Source organism: Ambystoma mexicanum, chromosome 7q, assembly GCF_040938575.1.
Source record: "Ambystoma mexicanum isolate Mex_15411 chromosome 7q, UKY_AmexF1_1, whole genome shotgun sequence".
In the NCBI taxonomy this organism is placed as follows: Eukaryota; Metazoa; Chordata; class Amphibia; order Caudata; family Ambystomatidae; genus Ambystoma; species Ambystoma mexicanum.
The window spans coordinates 1,025,724,519-1,025,747,625 of NC_090941.1; the positions used below are offsets into that span (position 1 = coordinate 1,025,724,519).

General features: G+C 44.2%; 2 protein-coding genes across 5 annotated transcripts in view; one reads left to right on the forward strand and one right to left on the reverse strand.

Moving 5' to 3' along the window:
* The window catches only part of LRRC51 (leucine rich repeat containing 51), a 142,041-nt gene extending 123,154 nt beyond the window's left edge, over window positions 1–18,887 (reverse strand). The window contains exons 1-2 of one of the 2 annotated variants that reach the window (XM_069640306.1): window positions 18,739–18,887; window positions 4,333–4,435 (exon numbers count right to left, since the gene is read on the reverse strand). In XM_069640306.1, the coding sequence (XP_069496407.1) occupies window positions 4,333–4,435; window positions 18,739–18,771 (136 nt within the window). In that variant the 5' untranslated portion in view covers window positions 18,772–18,887. Of the gene's footprint in view, window positions 1–4,332; window positions 4,436–18,426 lie in introns of both variants that reach the window. The other variant, XM_069640307.1, reaches the window with a different exon arrangement.
* Window positions 18,888–18,993: 106 nt separating this feature from the next.
* Window positions 18,994–23,107, forward strand: part of NUMA1 (nuclear mitotic apparatus protein 1) — a 1,289,555-nt gene continuing 1,285,441 nt past the window's right edge. For all 3 annotated transcript variants that reach the window (XM_069640302.1, XM_069640305.1, XM_069640304.1), the window contains exon 1: window positions 18,994–19,136. The gene's annotated coding sequence lies outside the window, so the exon portion shown is untranslated. The remainder of the gene's footprint in view (window positions 19,137–23,107) is intronic.

Genomic DNA, 23,107 nt, shown 5'->3' on the forward strand with positions numbered 1-23,107 from the left:
TACGAAAGCTGTTAAAAAGAAGTAATGTGTAATATTGTATGATTGTTCAAGCAAAGCAAATTTGGATGCAGAACAATTAAAAGAAAATAAATCTAAGTGGCAAGGAAGAAAGTTCCCTTATAGGGAACTACAAGAAGGGAAAGACAACAACCAGTACTACCCACAGCCAAGAGACTGTCAAAAGACTTTGGGAAAGCAACTAGTGGGGAAAACCTCTAACCAATACTACCCACAGGCCAGAGGTTATGGACATATTACATCAAGACAACCCCTGGGAAAAGATCAAAGCCAGCAATACCCTCAGCTAAGAAATTGTGAAAGAAAAAGTCTTAACAAAGCAACCAAAGCATAAATACCCTTTGCAGAGATTTACTTTTGGGAAAGCTTGCATCTCATATTACCGGCAACCAAAAGAATGTGAAAACATACTGAGAGACTGGTATGGAGTATAGCGGAAACAATATTGCCACCAAGATTGAAGCTAGTTGTAGGAGTTTTTCTTCCTGGCAGGTGAGTATAAAGGAAAGGGCCTTGAGTAGCTAGTCCTATCAGGTGAGTGGACCAGGAAAGAAGATGGTGGATTGATATCGTTATGGCAGAAAGATATTTGAAAAGAACCTTTGTTAAAGTAAGAGAATTCATGAATCATGTTGTACCATATGTTTGAATCAAGATGAAGTACTGAGAAACATTCAAGTGCTGTTTTGACAAGAAGTAGTTTCTTTGTTGAAAGTGTCATATGGTAACAGAATACTTATATTTGACTTTGAACCTGTGTTTGATAAGGAATTTGATCATCCTTTCAATAAGGACATTGTGGAAGGCATTGACTTGTTTTGAGTTATCAACCAACTTTGATGAAAAGGACATTTGTGATACCTCCGAGAAAGACATAGTGGTTGATGAAGACTTTTCTATTTCTTTTACCAGAACTTTGTTTAATCAGAACTGTAACTTAAGTATTCCTGAATTGATCCAGGGGCAGGGAATACAACGCTGGTCGCAAGGAGTACTTCCAAGAACATTTGTGTTTCAATTACAAAGACTGTTTTTATTGAACCAAAAGTTATCCATATTTTCCTTGTAGGATTTGATTGTATGTATAGTTGTGAGGGCCAGAGATATTTTGAACAGTAGGTCATTCTTCTCTAGACTTAGTTTGCTATGCAGGGACCTCTGTGTCAGTTTTTATGTCAGCATCCAGTAAGGTCTGTAGTTGGAAAGTAGACTGTTCATGCAGGTTCATCTGAGTGATCCCAGCGAATCTGCACCTCTTCCTCACCACAGTTTCTCTGTTTGGATCTTTGTGATAGCTACCTCTATTCTTCCTCGTCTCAGTCCTTTCTACTTTTTGGGTCTTATACAAGTACGTGGGAAAGGAGCATAGGGATGGAGAGAGTGGGGGCTCTGTGGAGAATGGCAGTTGCCCTGGTGTCTGGTGCACTGTTGCCATTCATGGACTACAGCGTCCACGAGTTCTGCAGTATTCCGATGTCATTACCTACAACTCAATGATGTTATGATGCCTGGCAATCAGGAGTCACGTGGCCTGGTAGCCCATGAGCTCCAACATTTAGCACCAACAGGAATACTCCCCAGTGCTTCGCAACTTGTTTAGTACAGGCCGCACATAAGTGAGTAGCGTTTTTCTTTCCCTGGTGTCATTTTGGAATCTTTGAACCTGGCTTGTCCCTGCGCTGTGATTTGGAATATTTCTTGTTGCCAACTAAGCCCGTTTCTTGACTCTGCCGCTGGGTTTCTGAAATTGGATGACTGACCTGGCATAATCGTCTCCTGTGTCTTGTTTTTATGAAGGATATATTCCCTTAACTTAACCTTTTTATGAAGCTCTTGGGTGAGGAAGAGCTACCACCTCTACAACCCACCAAAGTCAAACTTCAGATGGGTGTGGCCTAAAGTCTCACCTCATTTCCCCAGGACTTTACTTATTTTTGATGCCTCAGATGCACCCTTCTGCTGTTCGGGTCAGGTCCTTGCAAACATTGTTGCACAGGGTGCGTTTTATTGGGCAATTATCCTGGCCTATGAACTCCATTCCACTACTGTGATCTAGGTGCGTCCTTGCATTGTTAGGTCAGGTCCTTCCGAAGTGTATTGAGCCATTTGCACCAATTTGTCAAGGCAATGTTGTGTGGTTATTATGACCTATAGATTTCTGAGTCTTCGGGTAGGGGAAAGCCATCCTAGGTTCATCCAGGCCTCTCTAAGGTAGGTGGTTGGGTTGTTGATGCAACAGTGTTTTATTAGCACATGATTTTCCATCTTTGCTAAGTGTTTTTTTTGTATTTGTTGTAGCCTGCAAAAGAGCCATGCAGTGTTCCTTCTGTGTTTATATCCTAGCCCTCTGCATCTGTGTGGCTACTTTTTCTGTTACAGGGCTCTCAGGAGGAAAGTCTTAGGAGGTTGTGCCAGTGATTTACAAAAGCAGAGATTGACACATTGGAACATGTGGCCTACTGTGACGAATTTGTGGATGTCGTCTCTTCTCTCCTAAGGGGACACCTTTCCCATGGGGCCAGGGCGGTGTGTCCACAGTACAACAGGCCCCCTGGGGGTGGTGCACAGGGGGAGAATCACATGGGAGAGGAAACCCCTTATGGGATATGGGATGACCATCTCCTGAGAATGTGGTATAACTCCGCTTTGTTACATTCTCCCTCTTTGCCAAAGCCGAATCCTCCTTCCCTCTTCCAATCATTGCCAATATCTTTTATTGTAAATTCAGCCAACCTAATACAATCAATAACGCACAAGATGATCAAACTTGCCTTCCATACATTGTTAATGCAAGTATTGGAAAGAGGAAGATGGCTAGGAGTGTGAAGATTACTCCAAGGAACTGTTGTGAGCGGTCTAGTTTTCTGCTGTATCCGATTGGACCAAAACAATCCAAAATAGAGGAGAGAAACCAGGTGAAGGAGATCCACCCTTCTGAGAGGAACTGCAAGGTACGCTGATGCGACTACTGCAGAACTGGAGATAAGAAAGTTGTGCACAAAGGAGGATAAGGCTGCGCGTAGTCCAGGACATGAGGACTACATGGCTCACTGGCTGAACAACCCTCTGGGCATCCTAGGATCCCAGGAGCTGCCGCACGGAGAAGAGGAATCCTGAGAGAGACGCATAAGTCTGCAAATCTGCGATTGAGGAGTTGAGGTCCCCAAACGCTACCGGATCCTTGCACTGACGTCCCACTGCATGGAAGACACGAACCAAGCACAAAAAGGTACACGGGCAGGCCAAGAGGGGCTAGAGATCTGGGAAAGCCGGGATACAAGCACAGAGAGCAGAATGAGAGGTTCTGGGACCTGCACACATATGAGCCCCAGAGAATAAGAGGGTCTGGGACCTTGAGAGCAAAAGGGACAGACAAGAAATAAACATATGCTTGGCAGAAGAGTACACCAAGCTGATATAATACATCACTGAGTCTGGGACCCAAGGAGATAAAAGAAAGATATTAACAGAGACTATCAGTTATAATGTCCTGGGGTAGGTTTGGCAGGAGAGTGAACCAGACATAAGCCCTCCGTGAACAAAGAAGGTGTTCATCGGAAACCTGGGTACTTTTGTTGTGCATCATTGGGAAAGTTTGGAAAGCCCAGTGAAATGCAGACAAGTCCCCTGGCTGAGTGAACATTGTGCGGTAACCTGTGGAGGCCTAGAAGTAGTCGGGGTCTGAGAAATACTTCCGCTGGCCTAAGGTCGTTTTCTGTTGTGATAATTTGCTAAATCAAAGAAACTGCCTAAGGAGGAGACAAGCTATTAACTTTAGTAGTAGAACAAAAAGGAACTCAGAGGAAAGAAGTTAATTCCTGGCCATTGGAACATCGCATTGTGGAAAAGGACCATTTGTTTTGTGGGGAACTTTCTGTTGGCAAAGAACTTTCATCATCAGTTTAGTTGAAAATATAGCATCCTTGCACATTAGATTTAAGTTAATAGTGTTTGGGTTCGAATTAGGGTTTTTGGACAAGGCAGTGACTGACTATTTATTTTACATCCTGAAGTATTCCTTAGATTTCTTTGAGGCAGCGAAACCCCTCTTAGCTTTAGGGACAGAGAGGTCGTTTTCCCAACCCTTTTAATGGTTAATAAAAGTCTACAAACAAAACTATGTCACATTTGTGTCCGAATCTTACTTCCGCACCATTACACTATCTGTAAACATGTCTTAAATGCTGATTTACATTGTTGTATGTGCTTTTGGAGATTTACATGTTTTAATACCTTCTCTCTAGTTTGTGTACCAGCGTGTGTTTAAGCTGTATCTCTATTAACGAAATCTGCTTGATATTAATAAAATTGTACCTTCTATGGTGTTGATGCATTTGAAGGAGTAATCCAGAGGAGGTCCCGGCATGGACTCTTGGGAATATCGTGGATGGTTCATCTTTGGAAGTCCACTTGTACGCTAAAATAAAAAAAACAAGCAATTAATAGCTTTTCAGTTAGCCAGTCCCACCTTGGAGGGCTCTTAAAGCTTGCACGTCAATATTTCAGACATGTTAAGTGAATAAATTACATTTTTGCTTCAGTTATTAACAATCAATATCTAGGTCCTGGTCACCAAGATGCTTAAATAAGAATGATAATGATGTGTTATTTATATAGTGCCTTAATCCAAAGCGCTTTACAGAGCACATATTTACATACAATCGTATTTCCCTCCGTGACAAGGGAAGACAAAATAAAATGGCAGCCATCCTTGAGATCAGTGACTAATGCTCAGCATGGATTCCTTAAAGCTAGTAAACCTGTTACCGCCTGGGAGTTGATATTGGATAGCGGTAAACTAGCAGGAAATAGAGGAGGTCCCACGGTACGCCTGACCCAGTGCCATTACTACCACTGTAATGTGGCAGCACAGAGGATGAGGGGAAAGTTACAGTGAATCACGCTCAGCCAGGGCTTTAAGTGGGCCGGGGCTAGTCGGGGCAGAGTTCTGGCAGTCTCTGAATTTTTTTGAGAGGTGGTGCTGCTGGGATCCTAAAGACCCCCTGGCAGCCACAGCAGTTGAAGCTGCTAGAGGCCAAGCCCTTTTTTTCCTGAAGCCTGAAGCTACCAGGCATCCCTTTAACTAAGAGATGCGCCAGCATTACCATTATGAAAGAAAGAAAATGATGTAGCTAGAAGCCGGGGGCCTTTTCTGTAAAGCCTGAAGTTCTCCCTCATACACAAGAGATTCAGGCTTTAGGAAAAAGGCCTCAGCTTCTAGCAACCTAGCCTTTTCATTGTTAATGGTAGCGTGATTGCGGGCGCTATTTTCTATTCATTTTTTAAACTTCATGTCCTATCACGTCTACATCTAAAAACACTGGCAGTTGTTACAAAAAAGTGACTGCCAAATAGTTGCCAAAAGAAAGTTCTAGCTAGCATTGGACACCCTGGACCAACGCCTACCAAAGGGAAAGTCTTATGAAGATAGGAGAGACTTTTCACAGGTGCTGGTTTACATGCAGACCATTTTCCACTAGAATGATGATGAAGGGCCAAATAATCATCCAGTGACAGGAGTCATGGTGGATGGCAAGCAAGTGCAGAGGCAAGAAGACGGGTTCACCATACACACTAGTGTCCGTGACAATGTATGGAACAATACTGCGGGGAAAGAGACAGGACATGTGGGAGATGGATATTGAATCTTCTGTTTATCGTGGCGTGTCAATACAGATCATATGGTACACCCTGTGCAAGATATGCATGGGTGACAGAGGAAAGGCAAAGTGTATGTTACTGAAAATGAGGATATCTTATTGGGGTGGCAGCATTAGAGCCAGTTGCAGGTTGAGCTCAAATCAGGCCATGACATACACATACATATCGTTTCACAGGCACAGGACAGCGTGAAAGGAGTTGTTGGAGCAAACTTTGAGGGGGTCAGCAGTGTGAGACTCACGACTGTTTTGAGTTCTCAGGATTTGCCATTTTATTACACACAAAATAATAACAGAAATCTTAACTAAACCTACTTTACCAGGGGATTCCCTACCTATTCTAAGATCTATGGGAAACCCTCCTAACAATCACAACACTAACCCTCACCATAAACAATATAAACATTAAAATAATAAAAATACAACATAGATAAAAGGTTACCAAACACCCAGTGTCTTGGATGGCTTCTCGTGGTCTTGGGCAGATCTTGCTTCCCCAAGAATGAACCAAACTCTACTTTCTCCACGTTTTTTTATTGTGTTGTTATAGTTAAATAAACCTTTTAACACATCTAAAAATATGTAAAATCGATATAGAAGTAAACATTACAATTACAAATATTTCATTTAACATTTCATAAAACTAACAATGTGCAATTGACACAATAGAATCATAATCATTGATATGATAACATTATTAAAAGACATATGGTTCACTAAAATAACACTTGGGTCAGATTACTTAAGCATTCCATTATTCTTACCTACATATGATACATTATGAAATTTAAATATGTGCAATTACCTTAATATAAATGATTCCAGTTTTGATCACTTGCATATTTTCAATATTATATCTCAAATTCAGAAAACGTTTTTTATGATTCATGTCCATTTCTTTACATGTTGTCAAAGGTGCCTAGGAGTTTCAATCTCTTCATTACAAAATCTACAAAGGTGTTCACAATATGCAATGTTAATTTTCTCCAAGTAACACAAAGTCTTACCCAAAGTGTTGTAAAGTTCCAAAGAAAGAAAAGGTTCACACAAATAAAAACTTCTGGTCAAAGTCTCTTCTTTGTTTGTTGAAAAGCTTCTTGCTTTACAGTTCCACAAAGAATTAACAGCATCAATGGAGTTTCTTGAACGACTTCCTTCCAAGAAAGAATAGATGAAGTTGACAAAAGCATCTTCTCCCACTTTGATAACAACGTATTCACTTTCAGCTTCTGCAGTGTCTTATGTACAAATTGTCAGGATGTGCACGCTCGAGATTAACTCCTCTTTCAGCAACTTCCTTCTGCAATGTAACTGTGAGAACAGGTTACTTTTCCCCACAGTTTTCTTCAACAGTTCTGACAAATACTGACAGCCGCAGTCCTGCTACTGCGGCTACAATTTAAACTGCTCTGTAATGTGCTGCTGCATCGGCAACTTCAATAGTGGGCAATTCTACAAGACATCTTCTACCTCCACAGGTTGTCAAGGAACTCTTTATTCTGTCTCATAAGAAAGGGCAGCCTCTTTGCCTGTCTTGCAGCTGCCCTGGAATCTGCTTCGGGTTTCTAGACTACTTCTTATCCTTCCAAACAGTCTTTGCCATCCAGATATAGAAACAACTTCAGTGAACAAGTAACCAGCTCCCTTCCTCAGCTTTGAATACACCTCGACTTCAATGGTTACAAAGTGGAGGTGCCACTCTCCCAACTTTGGATGAAGACTCTTGGGTAACAATATATTCATCAACTTCGAAACATTGGTTTATAGTTCTTATGTGCGTGGGATTTCGCTTTCATAGAGATCCCTCTATGGCCTTGGGCAATGCTTGTTCTAGCTTCAGCTTCTACTACTTCTGCAATCTCCTGCTTCAGTCCTTGATGTGTTGCAAGATTTGTATCTTCAATGGAAACCAGAATTAGGCACACACGTTTGCATTTTAGTATTGAACTGCCAGACGTATTACCACCTTTCAGTCAGCACTCGGCCTCAAAGGTATCGAGAAACATTTTCTCATGCATGTGGTTCCTTTAACAATACTTGCAACTCTTCAGGAAAGTCATCTTAGCTTTAATTATGCTACCAGCAGTGTCTGCTGTGTTAATCAGAGACACGCGACCGCTTGGAAACAAAGTATTACTGATGTTAGGGAAAGAAAGGCTTTTCATCACACACGAGCATAAGCGAGTGTTACTTTCCCATTGATAAAATTACTTCCCAATTCTACGTTTGATTTCTACTCAAGAGTATCTCAACCATTAAAAGCTGGCTACAGTTACCAGCAAGGAACTTCTGCTTCTCAGGAGAACAGAGCTTTCTTTTCCGACTCTCAATCATAACAACTGCAGGCTGCAGCGTCTTCCGGACCTTGCTTCTTCTCCTGCTACTACTACAGGCACTCTTGGGATCCACACCCCTCTGCTGCACAGGTGTCTCCGATCCGGCCTCATTAAGGGAGAGGTTCCCACTCTCCAGTTTCCCTCTGCTTGACTCTGCACACAGGTTTTAGAAACAACTGCAACTTGAGCTCTGCATTCACAGCAATGAGGCGCATCTGGAAAGACTGCCTGCTGCTTTCTTTTCTCTCCAGTGCTGCCACGGCGATTCAGGGTTTGTGAGCACAGGACCAACTCTGAGTTTGCAATTGGATGTTGCCTCTCTACTCCGGCGTCCCTGTTGTGGTGACACTTCCTTGCGATCTGCTGGCTTAGTGCTCTGCTTCTACGACTTCCGACCTTCCAGCTCCTGCCCCTACTTCCTTCTACTGCTTCTCTCAGGCAGCCTTTTATGCTCCTCAGGTGGGTTGATTAGGTTCAGGTGCAGGCCCTTTTGATTAATTGCCTGACCTTGTTTAGATTCAGTAAGCTTGCCTGCCTGACCTGGACTCCTACATGCATCTTTAGTCCTCTTCTTCTACACAGTCCCTGAGGGATTCTGGGACTTGTAGTTTGATTTAGAAAAATTAACTTTCTAATTCTTCAAAAGATATTAAAATGGTTTTTCTTCCCCAGATATTATTAAGGGAATAATTATATGGTTTAACCCTTCTAGAGACAGAAGGAACAGAAACAGTTACATGTTCATCGTTCCTATTTGAATACTTTTGATGTGTATAAAAGGTGGGTTTTTTGGGTTCAACAGAAAGTGAAGCGACTCTTTCAGGTTTTACCTTTTTATCCGTAATAGAGGATCGAGATGTACCAAAATGGCAATATGCCAATTTCTCTTTTAAATTTGGATTAACAGTATTCCTCTTTACAGAAAAATACTGGGTCTCACCCTGTGCAATCACCCCACTTCCCTGGGCCTGGTCTCCACCCAGGTGATCATACCGCAGTAAACCACCCCCAGTATTCGGATCAGGAAGCGCCTGCCTCTCCTGGCCAGAGGTGTAGACAGGGTAGGGCCTAAGCGGGCAAGACCCACCCAAAATCTATAAATGCCCACTCAGCAGCTCTGTGTGGGCATTTACAGATGTTAATGTCACTGCGGTGGGCCCAGCTACATTAGCTTCAGACCCCACTTGTTAGACCATCCTGGCTATGCCTCTGCTCCTGGCCTTCTGGGAGGCGATACTAGGTAGGATTTAGTGGGAGATCCACAATACCTTGATGTTTTCAGTGACCACATAGGAAGGTTGAAGGGTTTCAATCATCAGATTAGGTTGAAACATGGCACCATGCCCATGATTCACAGTGTATGGCAGGTTCCCATATGTATTGTATAAGGGTCAAGCTTAAAACCATGCTATAAAAAGAAATTGCTATAAGAGAATTATTGATCATATTGAGTCTAGTGAATGGGTGTTTCTCCTTGCGATAAGGCAAAAGCTGGAAGGGAGTAGAAGAGTGTCCGTGGAACTCCAGGATGTGGATGGAGCAATAGGAGTATACAGATTCCCCCTACCCAACATTAGTACAATGATATCCACCATGGATATGCATCATTCTCTAGATCACTGTGTTCCCCACAGCTGAGCTATTATCAGCCTACCATCGGGTAGACGTACACCCGGACTAGGGGCATATCAAATAGTTTATAACACCCATGGGAGCATACAGATACAAACATGCCGTTTGTGCTGGCATTTATCAGTGCAGTCTTTGAGAGGGTGATGGAAAATCTCTTTCCAGAAGATAAAGGGATACAGTGTTTCCAAGATGACATTATTTTGAGTGCTTGAGAGGAGAAAGCACATCCAACTGTTACCCATGTCTTAAAAACTTTGAGTAGGGCAAACCTGACAGTGAAAAAAGACAAGTGCAAATTAAAAGTACCCCAATATCTAGACGTATTCTAACGAGCAGGGGTCTATAGCACAAGTTGGAATTGCTGAAAGCGATTCCAGAGGTGAAAGAGCAAGAGGACAGTTCCTGCCTCGGTCTGGTGGAGTTTCATGATAAATGTGTGCCTAACTTTTCAGAAAATATAGCGTGTTTAAGGGAGGTTTTTAAGAAAGAAGCAGAATTTGTGCAGAGGAGTGAGATGTGATGCATGCTCGAAAGTCGCAAGTAGGCAGTCGTGAACGCCCCCCTCCATCCCCCGCTACATATACAGATTTGCGTTGGGTGCCAAAACTTTGTCTGACTGTGGACACGTGAGGACGAAGAATTGAGGCAGTGATAAGTCAATAGCAGAGGTACCCATAGCTTTTGCATCTAAGGCCTGTGCATATGAAGTAGAATTTGCAGTCACTGAGCGAGAGGCCTGGGCATGCTTTTGGCCAGTGCGCTAGTTTGAAGTGTATTTGTGGGGAATTCCATTTGTGATGTGTAGTGACTGTAAGCCACGAGTATACCTTTTCACCACTAGCTGATCAGGTTTGGCCACACCAAGGATTGCGAGATGGCTGGCAAGTCTGCAAAAATGTAACTTTTACCTTGTGCATATATCCGGGAAAGGAAAATCTGGGGGGAGATAGCTTGTCCTGATTTTCTTCCCAGCAAGATGAGAGGAGTGGCCAGACTAGATTGATGCCTGGGTGGCAAGTGTAATGGAGTCAGTGAGCGTTGATGTAGTCGTTCTAGCCCATTTGCCCGAGACCCAATTGTTCCTTTTTTTAACACTTTTGCTTGCAAATATAGATGACGGCAGTTGGGTTTAGGTATTTAATTAGGGTGGAGGGATGTGGGACGTCTCCCCTCGCATTTTGTTGCAAGGAGATGTGTTACAAAATGGGGAACAAATGTGCCTTGAGCACAAATTCTCGAGCAAACATCATACAACCATCGTAGCAAAGGACAAGTGGAGAAGGGCCTTGAGTGAAGATGAGGAAATGGGCCAGATCTTCGGTTACTTGTAATGGAGTTGGCCAAATAACATGAGTGTGGGCAAGCCTATTCAAAGATCCAAGATACATTGGCAAAGGTGTATTGAGAATGGTGTGGGAGAAAGTGATGTTTGATGTGATTAGATTAATAGAATTGGTAGATTGTGAGTCACAGTATGCTATGGTGGACTATACTTCACATTTCTTATGCTTGTTGTTCTTGACTATCCTGGAGGCGTGAATTTGAGAGGTTTTCCACAAGCAATACATGGGTGCAGTTTGTGTGTGCGGAGAGGGCTAATTTTCTGGCTGCCCATGATATAATGTACTATAAGACAGCCTTGTGCCACACCAGTGTAATGGGTTACTTGAGAGAGTGAATCGTTTGATCAAAGAGAATCTGCAAATAGCCTTGGCAAGCGGGCTGCCGCAGAAGAAGGTGTTAATGGAAATGACTGCTGCCTATTGTCACATGCCTCATCCAGCTACAGAGTGGGGAGAAGGGATATGAAAAGGAATCTCTGTACCCCTTTGGTAGTGTGGGGGGGCGCATACTTGATGAAGACTGCATGGCCGACAGGGTGCACAGATATCAGTTGGGGTACACACCAAGCAACTCCGCAAGGAAGGGGGGCATGGGAACATCACCCATCCTGCAGAATAGACAAGAGGGCAGAAGCTTTTGAATGTCCGCGGTTTATTTTGTACCCTGGAAGGTTGTGCAAACTGGTCATCATCACCATGCAGTGCTAGATGATGGGCGGTGATGGAACAGGGGTAGGGTTGTCCGTTCTGGTGCGAGCAGTGGAAGTTCTTTCAGCGCTCAGCAGGACAGGAAACAGAGGGTGTCAGATTGTGAGCCTGCTGCATTGTAGAGATCCCGTAATTGGAGGGTAAGAAACTAGCCACTTGACACCTTAGACGCAGGGGCACCTAGTAGGTGTAGGACAAGCAACCAACCAATTGTAGCACAGGGATGGGGCAGCATTAGAATTAGGGCACAGACTTTTAGGTTTGAAAACTATACAGTGGGGTGAGCCGGCTAGGAGCTAGCAACCAACTCTCATCTTAGTGCCAACCGTTACTTTCAGTTTTGCATTAAGATTATTTCATTGCTTAGTTACAGGTGTGTTTTACAATGCTTTCATGGCATGGTGCAACTCACTGTTCTCATTGCGTGTTCATTATGTAAAGAAAGATACGTGCTGTAGGCTGGAAAGTGCACGTCCAACGTTCCATGGGGTTAGGGTTCAGCGGGTGGAACGGGAAGGAGGTTGGAGCTGGGGAGGGGAGACTGTAAGAACGCAGTTTGTTGCTGTTGGTGTGGGGTCCATTTCTTCATGCAAATAAAAAGCTAATACTTACCCTAACACCCTCTCTTTCTCATCAAAGATACTTTTGGGTGGCACTGTACAAAGTATTGACATGGGTAAGACGTGGAACTTAATGAAATGGCTGATCTAGCCACGATAGAGATTATAACGAAAAGGCAAATCAATTGATCACTATGGCCCGGGGCAGATGAGTCCGTAAAAACAATGCGTGGGAGAGGGTTTGATGCCAAAGTACCTAGGGTCATTTCCTTTCCCTGAGGGAAGAACGTATTTGTTTATTATTTATATTGCGCACCAAACCCTGAGGTAACTGGGCGCTTGAAAAACTTAGAGGTTACAAACATCTTGAAGTAAAGTACATGACAGTCAAGTCAGGAGACAGCGAATGGGACCCTAGTTACAGGTGGGTCAGACAGCGGAGATAGTGTACAATAACATAAATAAGCAGAAGGCAATGAACAATCGCATACATTAGCAGTGGTCAGATAGACACAATGGTAACATCTTAGTGAAGAGGCTGGTTGCTCAGCCAATTTTTTATTCTGTCTTTGAAGGTGAGGAATCAGGGTTCTTTTCTAAGAGGGATGGGAATGGTGTTCCCACGTTTGGCCACTTGTACTGGGAAGCTGGCTCCTCGGGCAGTTTTTAGATTGAATCTTGGTACCACCAGGTTGTGGGATTGAGACGATCTAGTGGTACATGCGGTTGGTGTTTACAAATGTTGTCAGACAGGAATTTCAGGGCTGTGTTTGTGAGGCATTTGTGCGTGATGGCCAGGGTGCGTAGTGTGATTCTGTCACGTATGGGCAAACAGTTGACGCTGTGTCTGTGGATGGATATACGGCAGGATCTGGGAAGACTGAGTACTGCTCTCAGTGAGTTTTTCTGAGAACCTGGAGTCTATTTAGGTTGTGTTCAGAAGTGCCTAGGAATAGTGTGTTGCAGTAGTCTAGTTTAGACAGTGAAAGTGCTCTAGCTAACGTTAGGCAGCTACTTGTAGATAAGTACGATTTGCAGCAATAAATCAGTTTATTTGTGTAGGCCGTGGAGGATGCCACACTGCTGACTTGTTTTTTGAGGGAGAGTGTTGAGTCAAGGTAGACCCCCAATGTTTTTATCTCTTTAGATACTTTGATTATGTTACTGTCAATGACGAAAGATGAGTACCTGGTGTCAAGTTTATTCAATCGGGCCTGAGTGCCCAAGATCATTAACTCAGTCTTGTTGTCATTGAGGTATTGACTATTGGTGGCCATCCATGCTTGGATTTTGAGATAAATATTGTTCAGTAATTTGGAATTATGGTTGTAACAGCCAGTGAGGGGGGTGAACACTTGAGCGTCATCTGCATAGTTGGTGTAGATGACACCCAAGTTGTCCAGCTGGTTGAATAGTAGCTTCGTAAATATATTGTATAGTGTCGGTGACACACATGATCCCTGAGGGACTCCACAGAGTATGGGTGTGGGGTCTGCTGAGGCTGAAGGGGAGAAGACTTTGATGTTCCGATTTGAGAGGAAGGATTTAACCCAGTCAGAGGGATTAGTGGAAAATGCTGCAGCTGTGTTAAGGTGCTTGGTGAGAATTTGGTGTTGACAAGGTCGAAGGCTGCAGATAAGTCAAGGAGTAGGAGGATCGCTAGCTTACCTTTGTCCTTTGCCTCATCCATTTGGATCTTGAGGTCTAGGAGGGCTGCCTCAGTTCCATGTCTGGGTCTGAAGCCCGATTGTCTGAGGCCTAGGAGTTCATTCTCCTCAAGGTGCTTCTGAATTTGCAAGTAGGCCACCCAATCCAGGATTTTTAAAAGGAACGGGACGGTGGTGATGGGCCTATAGTTTGTGGGGATATTTGGATAAAGGTTTTTTTTTTTTAATAGAGGCATAACCCAGGCTTCCTTGAGATTGTTGAGTACCTGGTTGGAAGAGAAGGAAGAATTTATCAGAGTAGTGATGAAGGGGGCTAGGTTTTCAGCTCCCTCTTTAATGATGGTGGCTGGGCAGATATCCCCTTTGCAGTGGGAAGGTTTTAGGCTTTTTATGATATCTTCAACTTCCTTTGATGTTACCTGTGAGAAGGTGGGAGTGCAAGATTGAGGGGTTTTCGCTGGGACAGGAGCTGACTGGGAGCCGTTAGTGAGGCTTGTCATTTTGGCTTCAATCTTATTTTGGAGTAGAGTGATTTTATCTGCGAGGGCTTGCTGGATTTTTTGTGCACCATTCTGCATCTTTGATACAGTCTTGTGCGGGCGGTGCTGGGAAGTCGAGCTCTTTTAGGATGCTGAAGAGCTCCTTAGTACTGGATTTGGCATTTTGGATTCTGGAATTATAGGCTTCTGTTTTAGCAGAAAGGATGGCCGCTTTGTAAATAGCAGAGGCTGACGTAAATGCAGTTTTGTTGGCGATGGAGGGCGATTTAAGCCAAGTGGATTCTGCGGCTTTTTAGTTCAGGTATGAACCACTTATTAAGGTGTGCGATGGGTTTGGCTTTCCTGAGTTTTGGAGGAGCCGCGATATCTAGTGCTGATTTAAGGGTGTCATTGTATAAATCTACCAATTTGAGAGGGTGGAGGCTACTGAACTTGGTCTCATTAAGGATGTTGCTAATGAGGGGGTGGAGGCTATCTATGGTGATGTTGCGACAGTTTCTAGATAACGAGGGGGGGCTGATGTGGCTTTGGAGGGGGGGAGGATCCGGGGATGGAGAACAGGATGAGGTGATCTGACCAAGCTACTGGTTTGTTTTGGAGAATGGCGATGGAGCAGTTGAGGTCTGACACCCAATCCAGCGTATAGCCTCTGGCATGGGTCGGTGTTATGATTCTGTGTATAAAGCCCAGGTTTGTGATAGTGTTATCCACAGCTAAGGCATGAGGATCGTTAGGGTCCTGGAGGCCAAGGTTCAGGTCTCCTAAGAGGATAGTTTGGGATCCAAATTTGGTATTGGTGGATAGGAGATTTGTAATAGCATCCTCGAAGGCGGGAAGAGGGGCCGGTAGACGAGATGCAGGAGTATTGTTTGGGTGGGTGAAAGTGCTAGTTTCACCGATGGCTCTGCAGAGGGGAAACTGGAAGGGGGCATGGCTTTGAGGGCTAGGTGGGTTTTGGCACTGAAGGCCACTCCTCCACCTTTGCCCGAGTTTCTGTCAGCCCTGATAATGGTGTAACCTTCAGGTAGGGCTAGGGAAAATGCAGGGCCTGCTGCCTCGTGTAGCCAGGTTTCTTTAATAGCTGGGAAGTCTAGGCTGTTTAAGATAATGAGGTTGACAATCTCTGAAGCATGGGCAACGAGCGAGCATTGATAAGGGCTCCTTTAATATTAGTTAATGATGGAGTGGAATTAGGTTCATTAGGGGTTGTGCAAGGGGGGGTGGGTTGATAAAGGTGTGGGAGTCTGGTTCAGGGAGGGAGGTTGAGCAGTGACACTTCTAATGTCACAACAAATGTTTGTAGACTTAGAGGCGACTTTGTGGTTTGGGAAGCGAAAGCCTAGTCTCTGATTCCTGGTGTGGACTGAAAGTGGGATAAGTGGTGTGGGAGGTGCTGCAAAGCGCTGTAACCATTCAAGGGGGCTGAGCGAGTTGCTGGATGCTATGTTAGGGGGTGCTTTGCTAGATGTACTGTGGTTGAAGATGGGTTGGAGAGAAGGTAGACAATGTATTGGGGTGACTGAATGAACTAGAGGTAGGAGTGAGGCCATGGCCAGTGTAACTCTGTAGAATGAAGACATAGTGGTTTGTCAACAGGCTGGCTGGTACTAGCTAGCGCTAACAGGGACCAGTAGATGGCTGAATCAAGGTTAATGCAGTAAATAACTAAGGCAGTAATTTAACAGCAGTAAGGTTGTGCAAAGTTAATACAGTGGGCGACTAACGCAGACAATTTATTGGCAGGCCAACTTAATGCGAGTGTACCTGGTGCTAAAAAACATCAGCAGTCTGAATTGGAAGTTTATACAGTGTAGAAGTTAGTACAGTGTTCAATTAAGGTGACAGTTTATCTGCAATAGGCTAGTTCAAGGTAAATACAATGAACAACTAAAGCGCAACAATAATGGTGGCTCAAGCTAACAAACATCAGCAGCAGGCTGATTCGAGATTAGTACAGTGAACAAAATAGGGAAGTAATTTAGCAGCAATAGGCTAATTCAAGGTTAATATAGTGGAGAATAAGTAGGGCAGGAGGGGCACTAGTGCTGGTGGGCTAATGCACTTGGGCGTACAAAACATAGTAAAAAAAACACAGTGAAGCGCGTAGGACAAAGGTGCTAGCAAGGTGGAGCAGTAGGCGAATTACGAAGAGGCACAGGGCATAAGCAGGTGAGGGCAGCGCTAATGGGTTAAGGCACTCAAGTGAGACATGAGATATATGATCCTGTAACTTAAGAAATGTAACTTATTTATGTACCTGGAACCTAAGATTTTATTTTCTGCAAGCGCCCAGTTGCTTAACGGCCAGGTGCGCTCTATAAATAAATAAATAAACAATAGAAACAATGGATGTTGGCGAGCTAGTGCCCATAGGCAAAGCACTATGGAGGCAAGGTATAACAGGTAGAAGCGGCAAAGGAGCCACAATGCTAAAGCAGGTGGGGACGCTAGTGGGCCATAGCATTCCGGTGTATCACACGTGTTGGCAGGCTAATAGCATTAGGCAATGCATAATGGGGGCATAGTAACAGCAAGTGGAGACAACCAAGGAGCCAGGAGCTCAGTGCATGCGCAGGTGCAGGCGTTAATGGGCTATGGCAGTAAAGTGGATGATGGATCCCACGTGTAGTCGGCAAAAGCAGTTAGGCGGAACACAATCACGGTGCAGTTGATTAGACAGGTACAAATGCTAGCAGGCTACAGAGGTACGGCTAGGTGCCGTAGTGGCGGAATACATGGGGAGCAGTATATGTTTTCCGGCTGCGGTCGTCAGGCAGTGCAGCAGGTGTTAGTGACTGCGGTATACGAGGAAAACAGTATGATGGCTGGGGCATATATAGTGCACTGGAGGCATATGTAGAAAGCTTGTTTTGCAAAGCGACATGCAGCATCCTATTTGCTATTGGGTGAAAGTTAGTCAATGTGACGCCGACCGTTCTTACTGTTAAACGTTGTATGGTGGACGGCTACGCAATGGGGAGTCGATACAGCCTGGCACAGTTGTCGATGACCGGTGATCACTGGTGGCGGCACAGACTACTGGCCACGCACGGATAGGCACAGACTGGCCTGTGCCTTTACCGGGTGCCTTCACAGGAAGGGCCGGCTGACGTCTGTGCAAATGGGCTCTTTTATGCTACACACACGCACACGAAGTTCCTGGGTCTTGAAACAAAACCTTGCCGAAGAAGCGGTTGTGTTGCTTACGTGGAGACACGAATGCGCTTGAACCCATTAATCATTTACACTTAGTTTGTGGCGAAATTAGTTTATCGCTTATTTATTGATGAAATAAGGAATTACAATAGATCTATTTTGGGACATATTAATGAAAGGGGATGAGTTTAAGGTAATACAGCAGTCACTGGCTGGCAAGAGATTAAGGAGACATTAAGTGCTATTAAATGCCAAGACTTTTTATCAATTGTATTGTGTTTGATGTATGTATGATGTCTGTGTATTGTATATTAAGGATGTGTGTAAAGGCTAAAATATATTAATTAAAAAATGTTGAGTACGTAGGTTACCCTTTCGACGGCAATGGGCTTTCAGAGAACTCCGGGGGGGGGTGACTCATCTCTAGTGTGTGTCTACTTTTGTTATTCCCCTTTGTGTCGTGCCTTGTCATGTGCTTTTTTAATTTATTTCCTATTTGTTGTTATTATTCATTTTGTATTTATTGTTTCTTCTTTGTTTTGTTGAGGGGCTGCTGGGGGGAGTGTCTTCATTACAATTGATATGGGGGAGGGCGTTGGTGTGGAGATACGGGGGCTCTTTTGGGGTTTCTTTTCTCAATCTTTATGAAAAGTTAATTAAAAACTGAGCTTAAAAAAATGCCGAGTATCTAATAAGCGAGACGTTGCTTGTCTGGTCAGGTGAACGGGGATTGGTTTCTTTGGTGTGATACAAAGAGGGGAAGAGAGAGGGTTTATTATGTATGATACAATCACGTTTTCAGGTTGGAATGGGTTTTTTATTTGGGGCAGAGAGGAGCTGGTTTACCTGTTTTCATAATGCAGTGGCTGCTGCAGTCCAGACGTCCCATACTACCTCGGCATCCTCCACTTGCTCGCTCCAGGCTTCCCTCAGCCCCGGCCTCAAGAAACATACACAGACGCACAGTGGGTTCCCATGGCAACGCAGACTGATGTGCAATTTAGACATAGAAGAAAGACGACCAAGCCACTGCAACTCGGCAGCCACTCTGGGCGATATCTGGCATCCAGAGGCTGCCAATGGTTATTTTCTAGAAATCATCCCACTTCTATAACTTTTAGAAACGTTAGTTCTGCTGGCAACGGAGAGTCTCTTTACCGTAGTAAGGAAAGGGTGTCCCCCAAAACACATAGCCGGGTTTCCTGTATTGCACGCCTCGTTTTCACTTCTTAGCCATTTTGATTGGTACTTGTGGACCAATCAGCGTTGGCTTACTCGCTCTGGTTCAAACCCCGCTCCTTATTGGTCTAAAGAAGCTGAGCTGTCCAAGTGGCTCTCCCTTCGCTGTGCAGCGGCTCAGCTGCTCTGGGCCGGGCCGCCCTCCAGGCGCCAATTCACGTCACCGCCCCGCGCTGCAGCCAATGGTCGCGCGCACCGCGAAGGTTTGAAATCTCGGCGTGTCAGGGCGGGAGGGGCCACCGGCGAGCGCGACAGAGGTACCCCGGAGTGTTTACCAGTGCGCAACAAGCAAGCAGCACGCAATTCACCTCTCGCAGGTAACCCAATTTACATATCATTTCAATATTTTGGGCAATGTAGCGGGTGGCTACTTTGGTTGTGTTGGATTTAACGAAAAGTAGTACTTCCGGTTTCAGATCATACTTTTTTTGTTGTTGCTGGGGGGGCCGAAGGGGGGTGAATGGACAGGTCACCCCAATGCTGCCTTATTGGGTATGCAGCCGCTGTCACTGACTGTCCTCCCCGCCCGGGACTGGTCTTCACTTTGTTTTGTGGGAGGGGCCTGGTGGTCGTAGTTTGCATACGTCCACAACTATGCCCCTGGACAAATTACTTGCCTTTACCATTTTCCCTCTTTGCTCTTTTACTCTAACTATCAAAACATTGTAACCTATATGATTATAAAGCATGTCCACTCTTTTTAGTACAGAAACTGAGTGGACGCTTTTTACGTGTCACCTCTGCAATTTTGCAGAGGGTTTCTAGTTGTTTGACCCCTCCTTATTTTTTTTCCCAGTAACACGGTGACCTGTGCAAAGCACTTGTGTATTAGCAGTTCCAGAAAGAGTTTACGCGATCTGGTGTTAGTTAGAAAGTAGTTTGCCTCCTTGATGGGCAGATGTGCATCTTCAGACGAGTTTGTTATTATGAACTTTATAGAGTGCTTTAATCCAAAGTGCTTTACATGGAAACAACAAGATTACATAGAGAAGTTGGAAGCATACTTATAAACATGAGACAGACCTTCAAAAAAAAAACAATATGTAGAACAATTTAACTAGGTATGTAACAGAGCAGGGAAGGAGTAAGAGGGAAGTAAATAGGTTAACAGGATGGGTAGTGAAGATGATGAGATTTCAAGGAAGAAGGGGTATGAGAAAATGGGGCGGAGGGAGGGAGAGAATTAGTTTAGGGAGGCAAGGACCTGAAACGAGAAGGGGCACAAAGACGTGGGGGTACATTGAGTAGGAACGGAGGGTGCGAGTGGGACAGTAGAATGAGAGGAGATTGGGAAGGTAGGGGGGCGAGGTCGTGGAGAGATGAAGACGACAAAGGAAGTTAAATTTAAGTTGAGAGTGAAAGGGGAGCCAGCCAAGAACAGAGAGCGAGGAAGAAATGGAATCATGAGGAGAGAGAAGACAAAGGGTGCGGATAGCAGAGTGAAAGGAATTTGAGTGGAGCATGGTGGGAGGCAGGAAGACTGAAGAGGAGAGAAGAGCAGTAGAAGAGACGAGAGAAAATGAGGGAAGAGATTAAAAGTTTAGTGGCATGAAAGCGGATCGAGGAACGGATTTTACGAACATTGAAAAGGTGGTAGTGACAGGAGCGGGAGAGATATGGTGCTTAAAGGAGAGGGAGGAGTCGAAGTGAAGGCCAACGTTGCGAGCATGGTTGGAGATGGGGAGGTTAGAGGGGGGAAAGAGAATGAAAGAATGGGGAGAAGGTGGGGGATGGGAGGTTGAGTTGTTTCCCCCTCCCAACCCCACCCACAAACCACCTTCTAATATTTGTGCTGTGCTCCCAATTGCTTTTGTTCCATGATGTCCATGCTGTAATTAACAGCTGTTTTGCCAGTCAATGACTACCCTATGTAGCTGATGCTTGGAAAGTTGAGCCATATTATTTATTTCCATAATTTATTGCCGGGTCTACTGTACTGCATCGTTTTAGTTGTGTGTCTCTAAAAGCAGATGTATGCTGTTTGAAATTCCAGTAAAACTATTTCCAAAGAAAGGCTGCCCTGCTGACAGTTATCGATTTTAATTTTATTGGATGCGTTTTTAGAATTCGAAATGCCACCATGCAGTGGCTTCTGAGCATAGCATGGACAATGCATGGAGCAGAAGCCCAAAAGTCCAGGAGTGAAGATAAGAACCATAAGCCACGATGAGGAAATCATGGGTCTTGTTCAGGACACCGTTGCATCGGAAGTGAGTTCCAGGTAGAAGAACTTTGATGGGGATAGGTCTGCCTCCATTTTTGTCTGCTTGGTTTTGACAGGTAGTTTGGTGCATTGCTGTGGATTACTGAGTCCGACCAAATATTTAAGGTCACTGCTCTGCTTGACTGGTAACGGTTAAGGGCTTCAAGGCTTCAAATCATCTCTTAAGGCTAACATGAAAGGAGTGGCACAGCATTTGTTATTTTTTTAAAAAAACATTTTAGGGGCTAGTCCCACATACTTTATTTTTTTATTTTATTTTTTTTCTTCTCACTAAACCAGTCCTTACAGAACTGCTACCAGAATCAAGGCAATACTGTTTGGGTTCTACAGAAAAAGGACATCGCCTCTTAGTAGTCTTATGTATTGGCAGGTTTTGTGACTAAGTCAAAGGGGCAAGTCGTTATTTAAGATTTCAAGAATGCTTATGGGTGGGGTGCCAGAGGGGTGGGGACCAGGAGTTGCTATCCATGGGAATGGGTGAGATGCGTCAATAGGCCCCAGAAACATAGTCCCTTGCCCTGCAGTAAATGGAGGGGACAGGCAGGGATAGAGCCCCAAAAGAAAAGCAGCCTGCAGTGGGTCGGTGGGTTTCATGTCTCCCTTTCCCTCTCTGGCTACTCTATCAATTTTCCATGCATGCAGACTTCAAAGGCCGCTGTAGTGCAGTACCCTGGTGTTATGCTGGTGTCCCTTTGAAACCGGGTTTGCAGGAGATCTGCTGGTGAGAGCTCCTGGGGCCTGAAGGTGGCAGGGTTGTTACCCTTCCTCCTGGGGACTCATAAGTGCAGACAGCCAGGCTAGCAATTAAAATGCATCGCCTTGATATCACTAACCTTAGCTCAGAGTTGACATGCATTATATCAAATATTTGTAGCTTTAATAATTGTGCGGTCTTGTCATTGGGCATACCAGAACTAGGTAATGGTTATTCTTGGATATTACCCTGCTGCCAGACTGATCAGGCAACAGTTATCATAGTTTAGATTGGATACAGAGAAGTTAAAATGCCATCTCTGGGTGTAAATGATTTGTGAAAGCAGCTATAAGGGATGCATATGCGACATTGTTGGGAGCTATTTAGCTCCTGATTCTAGCCAATGAGAACTTGGTTAGCTTGACACAGATGGCTACCATGAGCTACTTTTTGTCTCCCGTGTAAACTGGTGTCATACAAACATACCTATGTGGTATTGTCTTTCTGTATTCGAGAATGCGTTTAAAGAACCACACATCTAGAAGACATTTAAAGCAGAAACAGTTGTATACAATAGACAAAATGTTGAAGTTTGCATCTCACAAGTTTGACTTGTGGCATGCCATGTGTTAACTCCTGGTGTTCTAGGGGTTGCGCCTGCCTATTGGGTGTTGGTTGATACTCAGGAGCTAGTTTTAGCTAGTATAATATTTCTGTGCCACTGGATAGCAGAGGCTGCATATGTAAGAAGACTGGTGTAGCAATGGTACATGAATATACTATGCTTTTGGTATGAGGCTTATTGAAAAGGGAGTTTGATTAGCAGACTCGCCTTTCAGAAACAGATTTACCTGCATCCAGGCCTCCAGATAAGCTTGGTACCAGGCCTTTTTATGCATGAAATCTTGTAAATAACGACAGTTTTATTATTTTCCTGTGTACATTTACGCACAAGTTTAGAGCAGAGGGCAGTGCAAAGGTCGGGTTACTTGACAGAAACCAGAACACTTTTGACTCATCTATGTGGATGTAATTGCAAGCCATGGAGAAAAGCCTCTGAAACGGAACTTATTTTTCTGAAGCTTTCAAAAAAAGAAACTGCACACTGTGATGAAAGGAATTTTTTTTCCATTCAGCCCCTACTGTGTTGTATGTAGATGTCAGGCGCAAACAGAAGCACTGTGTATATTTATTTTCCTAGCATTTTAGGATTGTATAATTAATAAAATGGAATACTAAGTTGTAATTGAGAGTTGATCTATTGTAACAGATTATGCTTTTTTTCCCCGATGAAAACAAACCAGTATTGCACAATTGTATTTTTTACAGTTCCTTTGCTGTGTGCATAATCATGCAGAGGCAGATCATTC